Source organism: Habropoda laboriosa, unplaced genomic scaffold (assembly GCF_001263275.1).
Source record: "Habropoda laboriosa isolate 0110345459 unplaced genomic scaffold, ASM126327v1 scaffold605, whole genome shotgun sequence".
Classification (NCBI taxonomy): Eukaryota; Metazoa; Arthropoda; class Insecta; order Hymenoptera; family Apidae; genus Habropoda; species Habropoda laboriosa.
The window spans coordinates 12,806-24,986 of record NW_017100694.1 but is presented as its reverse complement, the minus strand read 5'-3'; the positions used below and the strand labels follow the sequence as shown (position 1 = coordinate 24,986).

Genomic DNA, 12,181 nt, shown 5'->3' with positions numbered 1-12,181 from the left:
GCGTGAACCTCCGCGATGTTGGGATCGACAATCTGAAACACCGAAGAGGAGCGACGGGGAGTATGGTCCTCGAAGTCACGGGACCGGAAAACGCGGCGAAGGCGGAGGCGCTACGAGCAAAGATGACGGAGGTGCTCCAGGGGAGCGGCATAAAAGTCGCCTGCCCAACGAAGAGGGCGGAGATTAGGATCAGAGGCTTGGACATCTCCGCCAGTACTCGGGAGGTCGCGGAGGCTGTCGCCGCTGCGGGAGGCTGCGAGCTGGGGGAGATCAAAACCGGAGAAATCCGGTTCCCCCCCACACGCGGTGCTGGAGCAGTATGGCTCCAGTGCCCCCTCGTGGCTGCTCGAAAGGTGGTGGTTTTGTGGGCTGGTGTAGGTGCCGCGTCGAGGCACTCGCAGCACGCCCGATGCAGTGTTTCAGATGCCTGGAGGTACGTCACGTGAGGCTCGCGTGCAGGAGCCCCGTTGACAGGAGCGGGCGGTGTTACACGTGCGGCAGCACCGAACACAACGCGAGCGGATGCACCGAAGCGCCGAGGTGCCCGCTCTGTAGCGATCTCGGCCGACCGGCTGGGCACCGGCTGGGAGGAAAGGGGTGCGCTCCGCGGACAGCGGAGAGAAGAGCGCTGACCAGCAGCACCGCCCCATCTGTTTGCTGGACGAGGCGGGTAAGCTCCTGGAGCGCGTCATCGCTGCCCGCCTCACCAGGCATCTGTCTCGCGTGGGGCCCGACTTGAGCGACGCTCAATTCGGATTCCGAGAGGGACGCTCGACGATGGACGCGATTAACCGCGTCCGCGCCCTCTCGGACGCGACAGTATCCCAGGGTGGAGTCGCGCTGGCGGTGTCGTTCGACATCGTCAACGCGTTCAACTCTCTGCCCTGGGTCAGCAACTCCAGGGGAATCTAAACCACTCGCGCGGGGCTCATGATCTGCTGATTCATACCCTGCGCGAGTGGAAAATCGGACTGGCCGTCGTCGCGGAGCCGTACGTGGTGCCACAGGGGTGGCACAGCGACTACCACGGCCGAGTGGCAGCTGCATGGAACGGCACACCGGGCTCGCCTCCCGCGACACTAGCGGAGCGCGGATCCGGTTACGTCGCCGTTCAGTGGGGAGAGCTGGCGGTGATAGGCTGCTACGCACCGCCTCGCCTCAACTTGGCTGAGTTCGAGGAGTTCCTGGATGGGGTGGGGGCGTGTGCACGGCGCCTCCACCCCCGTCCTGTGTTGGTCCTGGGAGATTTCAACGCGCACTCCACCATGTGGGCGTCCCCCAGGACCGACAGACGAGGCGGAGCAATGGAGAACTGGGCGGCGGAGGCGGAAATCCGACTGCTGAACAGGGGTTCCGCTCCCACGTTCGTGCGGCAGCACGGCTCGTCCATCATCGATCTGAGCTGGGCAACGCCGGCTGCCGTGCGACGTGTGACGGGGTGGAGGGTGGCGGAAAGAGCGGAATCTCTCAGCGACCACCAGTACATAGTGATCGACGTCTCCGCCACCCCGCGGAATCAGCCCCGTCCCCGTCGCCTGGCAGACCTGTCGCCGCGGTGGGCGCTGAAGAGGATGGACAAGGACGCCCTGATGGCAGCCGTTCGAGTCGTCGCGTGGATCACCGACGCTAGGATCGTCACCAACGTGGGAGAAGAAGCGGAGTGGTTCCGGGGGCAGATGACGGCAGTCTGCGATGCCGCCATGCCCCGGGCCAAAGCACTCCCGAAGCGAGCGGCGTACTGGTGGTCGGGGCAGATCGCGGAAATATGCACGAACTGCGTGATAGCCCGACGCCGGTACGCCAGAGCGCGAAGAAGAAGACGACGCGACGACGCACGAGCGGCGGAGCTGTACGGAGAGTACCGAGAGGCGACGAAGAGCCTGCAGCGTGCCATCAGGAACGCCAAGGCCGAGGCGTGGAAAGAGCTCCTCGGCTCTCTGGACCGGGACCCATGGGGACGCTCGTACCGCATGGTACTGGGAAAATTACGCCCGTGGGCCCCACCGGTTACGGAGGGCCTGGAACCCCAGGTCGTGAAACGGGTCGTGGACACGCTGTTTCCCCCAGCCGGGGAAGCATTGCGGCCCGTTCTCGAAGAAGAAGAGGAAGAGGATCCGGACCACTGGACCGCAGACCTGGGCGTCACGGAGGAGGAGCTGGCCGGGGCGGTGAGAAGAATGGCGACGAAGAACACCGCCCCCGGTCCAGACGGAATCCACGGCCGAGTGTGGGCCTTGGCGATGGGCGTCCTTGCCGAGCCCATGCGGGCGATGTTCACGGAGTGCCTGCGGGGAGGAGAATTCCCTCCTCTGTGGAGGAGAGGAAGACTGGTCCTCCTCGGGAAGGAGGGAAAGATGGAGGGAACGCCATCCGCGTACCGCCCCATCTGCGAGGAGAATTCCCTCCTCTGTGGAGGAGAGGAAGACTGGTCCTCCTCGGGAAGGAGGGAAAGATCGAGGGAACGCCATCCGCGTACCGCTCCATCTGCTTGCTGGACGAGGCGGGTAAGCTCCTGGAGCGCGTCATCGCTGCCCGCCTCACCAGGCATTTGTCTCGCGTGGGGCCCGACCTGAGCGACGCTCAATTTGGATTCCGAGAGGGACGCTCGACGATGGACGCGATCAACCTCGTCCGCGCCCTCTCGGACGCGACAGTATCCCAGGGTGGAGTCGCGCTGGCGGTGTCGCTCGACATCGTCAACGCGTTCAACTCTCTGCCCTGGGAGGCCATCAGAGGGGCACTCACCCACCACCGAGTACCCCCCTACCTCAGGAAGATCGTCGGGTCTTATCTGGGGGGCAGATGCTTGGTGTACCCGGAGCGGTACGGAACGAGAAGAGAGAAGATCGTCGAGAGAGGCGTCCCGCAGGGGTCGGTGCTGGGCCCTCTGCTCTGGGACGTCGCTTTCGACAGTGTTCTGCGGGTGGCTCTTCCCCCCGGCGTCAGCGTCACGTGCTACGCGGACGACACGCTGGTGCTGACGACCGGGGGTGACCCGAGGAGGACGCTGAGGACGGCGGAGGTAGGAGTGGCCTGCGTCGTCGCGGCAATCGAGCGACTGGGACTGGAGGTGGCGCCCCGCAAGACCGAGGCCATCTGGTTCTTCGGCCCTCGGCAGGCGGTGCCGCCCAGTTCCCGGTTGCGGGTAGGTGAGGCGTACGTCGAGGTGGGAACGGCCCTAAAATACCTGGGCCTCACCCTCGACTCCCGCTGGCGTTTCGGTGCTCACTTCGATCGCCTGGTCCCCCGAGTCGACAAGGCGGCCGTGGCGCTCGGAAGACTGCTGCCGAACCTCGGGGGACCGGAGGAGAGAGTTCGCTGCCTCTACGTGGGCGTCGCGAGGAGTATGACGTTATACGGATCGCCCGTCTGGGCGCGCGATCTGGCCGTCAACCGCCGCAGCAAGGAGCTGCTGGTTAGAGTCTGGGAGAATGGCGGTTAGAGTCGCGCGCGCGTACCGGACGACGTCCTACGCGGCAGCGACGGCGCTGGCGGGGCTGATGCCATTCGACCTCCAGGCGGAAGGAGACGCACACGTATATCGGCGTCTCCGGGAACTCCGTCGGGGAGGGGCAGCCCCGCCAGACTGGGCGAACGAGAGGGGTGAGCTGAAGCGCCACGTCAACAGACGCGCGGTGGAGGAGTGGAGGCGCTGCCTATCTGCCTCCGCCGATTCACGCGCCCTGGGGGCGATCCTGCCGGTGTTCGAGGGATGGATCGGCAGGAAGCGGGGGAGCCTCACCTACCACGTGACGCAGATAATAACGGGGCACGGCTGCCTCGGGGCGTACCTGCACCGAATAGGACGAGAGGACACGGCAGGATGCCACCACTGCGGAGGAGAGGAAGAGGACACGGCGCAGCATACGTTGGAGGAGTGCCCGGCGTTCTCTGGACAGCGAAGAGCTCTTCAACAAGTGATCGGATGGGATCTCTCCCCGGCGGCGATAATCGCCGCCATGCTTGCAGGGGAGAGAGAATGGGCCGCAGTGGCGGCGTTCTGCGAAAATGTAGTATAATAGACAACACGGCGGTGCGGACATAGCCGCACGGTCTTACGACTATTGGAGTAAAGGTTCAAGAAACATCCCGTGGTTTGGAAAAATGTTTGCTAGGGATAGGTTTCAATTAATTTTGAAGTTTTCCATCTGATAGACAATAGCAGTTTGACACCATCAGGACATTCAGATTACGATCCGTGCGGTAAATTCAACTTCTTAATGGATTACGCCAATAAAATTTTTCAGGAACAATATACTCCACACTGCCAGTTGAGTATAGACGAATCGTTAGTTGGTACTCATTGTCACTCTATTATAAAGCAGTATGTTCCTAATAAAAAACACCATAAATGGGGAATCAAGTTCTGGATGATTTGCGATTCTATTTCAAACTATTGTTTAGGATTTTATTGCTATCAAGGTGCAAAGTCAAGCGACGATAAAGAAGAAATAAAAAAAGAATGGTCTCGGATATGCAGTGGTTGAAAAATTGCTAACACTAGGAAATTACATGAATAAAGGATACCATTTATTCATAGATAATTTTTTCACAAGCATTCTCCTTGCAAAAGCACTGTTACAGAAAAACACATATCTAACTGGCACCATTCGGAGAACTAGAAAACATATTCCGAATGAGGCAAAATTTGCACAGGTTGGTCAACCAAAATATTTCAAAAGTAACAAAATACTTATGTGCTCTTACCGAGACAAAAAATCTAAAAAAAATTCCGTCATACTAATCTCTACAAATAGTACAACAGGAAACATAACCGTTACAAAGAAGAAAGGAAATGTACAATATGTAAAGGAAAAACCAACTATTATTCACAATTATAACAAGTTTATGCATGGAGTTGATGAATCCGACAAAATGTTATATACATATCTCGATGAAAGACGAACTCTCAAATACTGGAAAAAAGTTGTTTTTAACATTTTTGTCAGAATGGTGCTAAACGCTTATATAATATATTCGGAAAATTGTTTTGGTAAAAAATTAAATCGAGCATTATTGATGCTATAGAGAAGGAATGGTTAGCAACCAAAAATACCACAAGAAGACTATCAATAAGTAAGAAGTTTTCTTTAGAAAAATTGCCTGGGCGAAACTTGCGACAGTGTGAGGTATGCAGCAAGAAAAATGGTAATGGAATTAAACGTTCCAACTTAATTTGCGCTGTATGTAAAAAAGGAATCCATGGAATTTGTGCAGTAAAACACTTTTGTAATAACTGAGAATAAAAAATATTTTTTTTTGGTAAAAATTACTTTTTATATAATAATTAGGGTTAATTATAACCGTTTCTATTATTTTCCGCAAAAAATAACTGCGTATTTTATTCAGCACTTTTTCGTCGTCTTCTCAGAGCAGGATAGTAGGTAACATGACTCTTATTTACTCTTGATGAAAATTTTTTTCGCGGCACCTCCCAGAGTAGTTCCAATTAATAAAAAGATAATCTGTGCAAAAGTTAAGTTCGATCGGATGACGGGAAAACGTGCTCCCGGACCCTTAAACGTTAAAATAATTAATGAAATGCTGAAAATCGATTCTATTTGATTATCTTCTAAATTATTGATTATACAGGGTGTCCCGTAACTCCTCGAACACCCGGAAATGGGGGGTAGCTGAGGTGACTCTGAACAACCTTTTCCTTTTCCAAAATCCAGTTTGAAGCTTCGTTTTTGAATTATTAACGAAAAACACTGGCCAATTACAGCGCGCGTAGAGCCCGCGCTCAGGGACGGCCGAACAGAGATGCACCCGCGCGAGCGAACAAATGCGTACGCGTGACTTCTCGGTTCTCGATAGCTGTCAAAAAACTTTCACTTTGCACTGCTGTTTTTATAAGGCTTAGAGAAATGGTTTTTGGCCGTCATTCCGACGTTTGTATAAATTTGTAAAAAAACTGCAATTAGTCTGTATCGCGAAGAAAATAGCGAAGGTCAGTTTTACAACTTTTTTATCTGAGCTCGAAATGAAAATCTAAAAAATACGTTTTGTAGATCTATGTCAATGATACACGTGCTGATAATTTCATCGAAATTGGTTAATGTTTCTATGAGCTACAAACGGTTAAAGATGATGAAAATCGCACTATCACGACTTTCGGCGTAAAACTGTAATAAATCTGCAGATTCTTACATCTTTCGATGCCTGTTGCTTGTTTCTCCATCAACATATTTCGATGAAATTTTATAATTGACATCGATTTCCAAAACGTATTTTTTTTCTTTTTCATGAATAACAAGTAAGTCGTTTAATAATTGTGTTATTAACTGTGTTATCGTTTCTTTATTCCGAGAGGAATAAAGTGTTTTATTACTTATGAAAAACTTACCCATTCGTCCACGAATTAATCTGCTTCGACGGAACTGGGTCAGTTTGTCGATCCTGACCTATCCGAAACATCTAATGTTACGATCGTGTCGGTGAACTCACACGATCGTTCTTCGCCAAACGTCGCGCGGTCCGCGGGGAAAGTGTGGAAAAAAACAAAAGACGTCTCGGCGTTCTCGACGTGTTCTTTCGGCGTTCGACGTTTATTGTTGTCGATGTCGATGTCTCTTGTGTCTTTACTAACGCTCATCGGTGAGCTCACTTCCCCGCACAGATCACTTCCTCTTGCCACAGGGAAAGGTTGGTATTTTATCATCATAAAATTCATTAATCAAATGCCACCGCCTGACCAGGGAATCAAACTCACATCGGCCCGCAATAAACCTCCTTGCGCGACGCATCGAAGAAACAAAAACCTCGCGAACCTCTCCTCTCCATAACCGATGCTCTCTTCCGTCGTCAGGACGACAATACACCACCTAGAGTGTAAGAGGGATTTACGGCCTCGCGAAATTCTTCGAAAGAATTGCGGTCCACGGGAAGCTACAGGAACAACAAAATAATAAATTCATAAACATATCAACCTCTCCCTGTGGCAAGAGGAAGTGATCGGTGCGGGGAAGTGAGCTCACCGATGAGCGTTAATACAGACACAAGAAACATCGGCATCGACAACAATAAATGTCGAACGCCGAAAGAAGACGTCGAGAACGCCGAGAAGTCTTTTGTTTTTTTCCACACTTTCCCCGCGGACCGCGCGACGTTTGGCGAGGAACGATCATGTGAGTTCATCGACACGGTCGGAAAATCAGATGTTTCGGATAGGTCCGGATCGACACACTGACCCAGTTCGGTCGAAGCAGATTAATTCGTGGACGAATGGGTAAGTTTTTCAGAAGTAATAAAACACTTTATTGCTTTCGGATAACGAATAAAAGTACCGAACACAGTTATTAAACGACTTACTTGTTATTCATGAAAAAGAAAAAAAATACGTTTTGTAAATCTATGTCAATTACACACACGCTGAAAATTTCATCGTAATCTGTTGATGGAGAAACAAGCAACAGGCATCGAAAGATGTAAGAATCTGCAGATTTATTACAGTTTTACGCCGAAAGTCGTGATAGTGCGATTTTCATCATCTTTAACCGTTTGTAGCTCATAGAAACATTAACCAATTTCGATGAAATTATCAGCACGTGTATCATTGACATAGATCTACAAAACGTATTTTTTAGATTTTCATTTCGAGCTCAGATAAAAAAGTTGTAAAAACGACCTTCGCTATTTTCTTCGCGATTCAGACTAATTGCATTTTTCACAAATTTATACAAACGTCGGAATGACGGCCAAAAACCATTTCTCTAAGCCTTATAAAAACAGCAGTGCAAAGTGAAAGTTTTTTGACAGCTATCGAGAACCGAGAAGTCACGCGTACGCATTTGTTCGCTCGCGCGGGTGCATCTTCACTGAACCAAGCGAACCCACACGAATGAAGTTTTAACGTCAGTTACGCACCTGTTTATTCATTTTCCTTACATCGAATTCAAGCACACAACGAACAGTTCAGCTTGGGAGAAAAATCAAACGAGAAGCTTGTCTCTGCGAGCTACACAGCTACAGATTCACGGTATATGTATGCGTGAATAATATGTATGTATATACATACGTTGCAATGCGTACAAGCGACAAACCATAGCACGTTTCTTAGATTTAAGATTGTAAATAGTCAAATTAAGTTGCACATATGTAAATAATCCATGTACAATGTCGATAGTTTCAAACGCGAGCGCACCCCTAATTTCACGAAGAGGGGTGATGTGGCGGCCCATGCAGCGCGCACGACGCCACATTGTATACAGAGTGTTCCATTTAACATGGATTCGTTAATATCTTCATTACCCCTACCGATACGCAAAATTGTGTGAGGACAAAGTTGTTGGGCTTAGAATGAGGAATGTTGTGATCTGTGAATTTTTTGGCAAGGTCGTTTCCATTCCCGATTTTCAAGGTCATCGTCATTTTTTTGCAGATTAACGTGTGTCTTCTGTAATGCAATATTGTAGTGGACATCAAGACGAATTCAAAGGTATACAACACCACGACCTTGAAATGATCTTGAATGAAAAAAATCATAATAATTCAAAAAAGAACTGGCAAGTGAATATTCAGTGTTTTTTGGGCAAAATCTTTATTCTAACAAATGTTCAAAATGATTTCCATTTACTTCAATGCATTTTCATGGAAGGCGTCCATACTGTGCCGGACACACGCTGGAGAGATCGGCAAGCGGACAACGTCGACGGCGCCGAGCTCTGTGCTCGAGAAAGAAAACGCAGAGCTCCGCAAGACGGTGGAGGAGCTGACCGCCCAGGTTGGGCGGTTAGCTGAAGTAATCGCGGAGTAAGGCCGCAAATTGAAGGCGCTGAAAGCCGCCCCCAAATCTTCGACTCAGGGACGACAGCAATCGCCACGCCCACCGTCGCCGCTGCCCCAGATGGAGCAGATGACGGCCGCCATGGAGGAGATGGCGGTAGAGAGGGAGGCGGCGGCGGTGAAGTCCCGCCCCCAGCAGGAGCAGGGGATGATACTGTGGCGAAGGGCGGGGAAGAGGAGGGACGTAGAGCCTTCGCCCGTAAGGAGCGAGGAGGAGGAGCTTCCCCTCCCCGACACCGCACAAAGTCGGGAGGAGAAATTATTGCAGGCAGTGGCCTCAATAGTGGAGGCCAAAATGAACGCCCTCAAGGCGGAGCTCCGTGATAAAAAAATATTCTATAATTAGGTCTTTTGAGTAAAATCCACACAGAAATGGAAAACCACAAAGAGATAATATTGAAAATGTTATAATTATTCTTTTTAGTGGATGAATTTTTATTATGCCTCTATAGTCTCGAATATCTTGTCTTCTATTTATATAGTGAATGAATCTACCGGTGCATAGAAATATTAGTGATTTAAATATTGCATGAATTATTAGATGTATAAATGCTAACTTTTCTATATTTATAAATAGGATTCTTATTATAAATCCTAGCTGTCTAAGAGTTGATAGGGCAATAATTTTTTTAAAGTCACATTCAAAATTAGCTATTAAACCTGAAATTATTATAGTTATTCTTGAAATTAATAAAAGGTATTCGTTATAATTGTTTATTATAATAGGTTTGTATCGAATTAATAAGTATACACCTGCTGTTACTAATGTTGATGAATGAACTAGAGATGAGACGGGAGTTGGTGCTATTATTGCAGCTGGTAATCATCTTGAAAAGGGTAATTGAGCTCTTTTTGTAAAGGCTATAATAATTAGTATAATTATTATGATTTTATCAATTTTATATAATATTAGATTTCATCTTCCGAATTTAATTATTATACAAATTATAATAATTAGTCTGGAATCACCAATTCGATTTAAAATTACTGTTAATATTCCTGCTCTGTAAGATTTTATGTTATTATAAAAAATAATTAAACAGTAAGAAATTAATCCTAGGCCGTCTCAGCCTAGTATAATGGTTAATATGTTAGGACTTATGATTATAAGAATTATAGATATTAGGAATATAATAACTAAATATAAGTATTTATTTATTAAATAAATATTCATATTTATATATTCAGTTCTATAAATAATTACTATAGATGAAATAATTAAGATCTTTTTATTCTGGTCTCAAGATCTTAACGAACATAATCAATATTCGAAATATATCAGAGATAAATTCAATATTAACGATATAGCGCCCATGATAAACGGTGTCTGCAAGTTGAGAAATCACGAACAAACTATTTTTATGCTAGTCCCTACCCGCGCACATTTTGACAAATTAGAATTTAAAAACATATTCGAATGTTTAATAAATGCACGGTGTCACATCCAAGAAGATAAATTCATTTTCATCCCCCCAGATAATTCAGCGTCTGTTTCAAAATTTAAAATTCAGCGTTCAACGCGTCCAAGGGAGAGTCTTCAGCGAGTCATCGTACGACAACAGCGTTACCGGTGACCTCGTAATTGGTGAGTCAGACTACACATACATATCGCTATCCTTTCATTTCTCTCCGTGTCCATCTCATCGGTTATACGGAAGGGCTAACAAACGTCATAATCAATAAAGTCAGATTTTGGTCGCACTCAATCATCATATTACACTAGATTAAAATTCCACCATACATGCTCAAAACTTTCGTGGCGAACAGGGCCAGTGAGATTCAGTCAGAAACTCATGCAAAATACACTATGGTTAAACGGTCCGTGCTGATTAGCAAAGGATAGTGCCTTCTGGCCTATTAGTAGCATAGAACCCATTCAAGTGCCAGAAAAAGGACAGGTCATCGCCTTACCTGCTCAAACAAATGTAGGAAACTTACTACAGAAATACTCGTGCATTGAATTCCTAAACAAAATAGTCGCATACATTCTACGTTTCCTTAACAACACAAGAAAGAATAATAGTAAACTCACCGGAACCCTATCACTGCAGGAAATTCGCGCCACACATAATCGCATCATACATCTAACACAGCGTGAAACATTCGAGATTGAAATGCACAATTTAGAAAAGGGTAAACCTCTCAATAAAAAAAGTGGGCTACTGAATTTAAACCCATTCGTCGACGACAGCGGTATCCTTATGGTCGGGGGTAGGCTAAAGCACGCTCCGCTTAGGTACACTCAAAAACATCTCATTGTACTACCGCATCGACACTATATAACCGACTTAATTGTTAGACAAACGCATTTATGTCATTGGAACGCCGGTACGCAAGCCACCTTATATGCGGTCAGGCAACAGTATTGGTCAATAAATGGTAAAAGTGTTACCAAGCGCATAATACATAATTGCATTCGGTGTTGCAAATTAAATCCCAAGACACCGCGGTATTTGATGGGAAATTTACCGCAAGATAGAGTAACACTAACCCGTCCATTTCAAACAATAGGAATTGACATTTGCAGTCCCTTCTATTGGATTATGGGAGTTATTGATGGTTAAATAATTAATAATCCTTATTTTAAACTATAAACCTTTTATTGGACACAAGGTTCGCTTTTCTACTTGATGGTAAGACCACTGTCTACGGACTGAGAATGCTCCTACGCAACGCCCTAATATTGTCTACAACTCCGCTTGGTACCGAAGGGCCTTTTATCACGTATCATAAACATTTTGTAAGAAATGCGAGATTCCGGCGGCGAAGTGGTGGCCTGGACTTTGTCACCCAGGAAGAGAAAGCGCGCGGGTACCTGAGGGTCCCATAAACTAAGCCCTTTCCCCGGAAAGTCGAACGGGGGGATTCCAACGGTTTTTCGGAGCAACGTGGGATACGACGCGGAAAGGACACTCTGGAAATAGCCGTCGACCGAGACGGACGCCGGAACACTTAACAGTCGCTTAGGAATATAGAATAAATACGAGGGTTGTCCGTAAAATAAGGTTCCCAAGGAGCTGCATTCGCGAGGAACGCTGTTACGCGGAATCCGGCGACACTGTCGTGTAACTTGGTTCCCCCTCTCCCAGTCCCCGTCCCGGCGAGCTGTCTGCGACGCTAAGCCTTGGCTTGGCATCCGTTAGAGATGAAGCTCTCACTCGCTTCTCCCGCTAGGTGCGAATTACGCTCTGTGATTCGTTTTTTGTGTGCAAAAAACACTGCGCCGGTGGACATTCATTCCCAACTGTGTGAAGTCTACGGAGAAAAGTGTATGAGCGTACAACACGTGCGCAAATGGTGCAGAGAATTCAAAGACGGACGTACAGACGTCCATGACGAACAGCGTTCTGGACGGCCATCGGTTTCGGACGAAACGATTGCGAAAGTGGAAGAAACA

At 47.9% G+C, this 12,181-nt stretch overlaps 1 protein-coding gene across 1 annotated transcript in view; it reads left to right on the top strand.

Moving 5' to 3' along the window:
* The window catches only part of LOC108576949 (eukaryotic translation initiation factor 3 subunit A-like), a 1,741-nt gene extending 1,554 nt beyond the window's left edge, over positions 1-187 (top strand). Inside the window, exon 2 of the mRNA XM_017940025.1 lies at positions 47-187. Coding sequence (XP_017795514.1) covers positions 47-187 — 141 coding nt within the window. The remainder of the gene's footprint in view (positions 1-46) is intronic.
* The last annotated feature ends 11,994 nt before the right edge of the window (positions 188-12,181 follow it).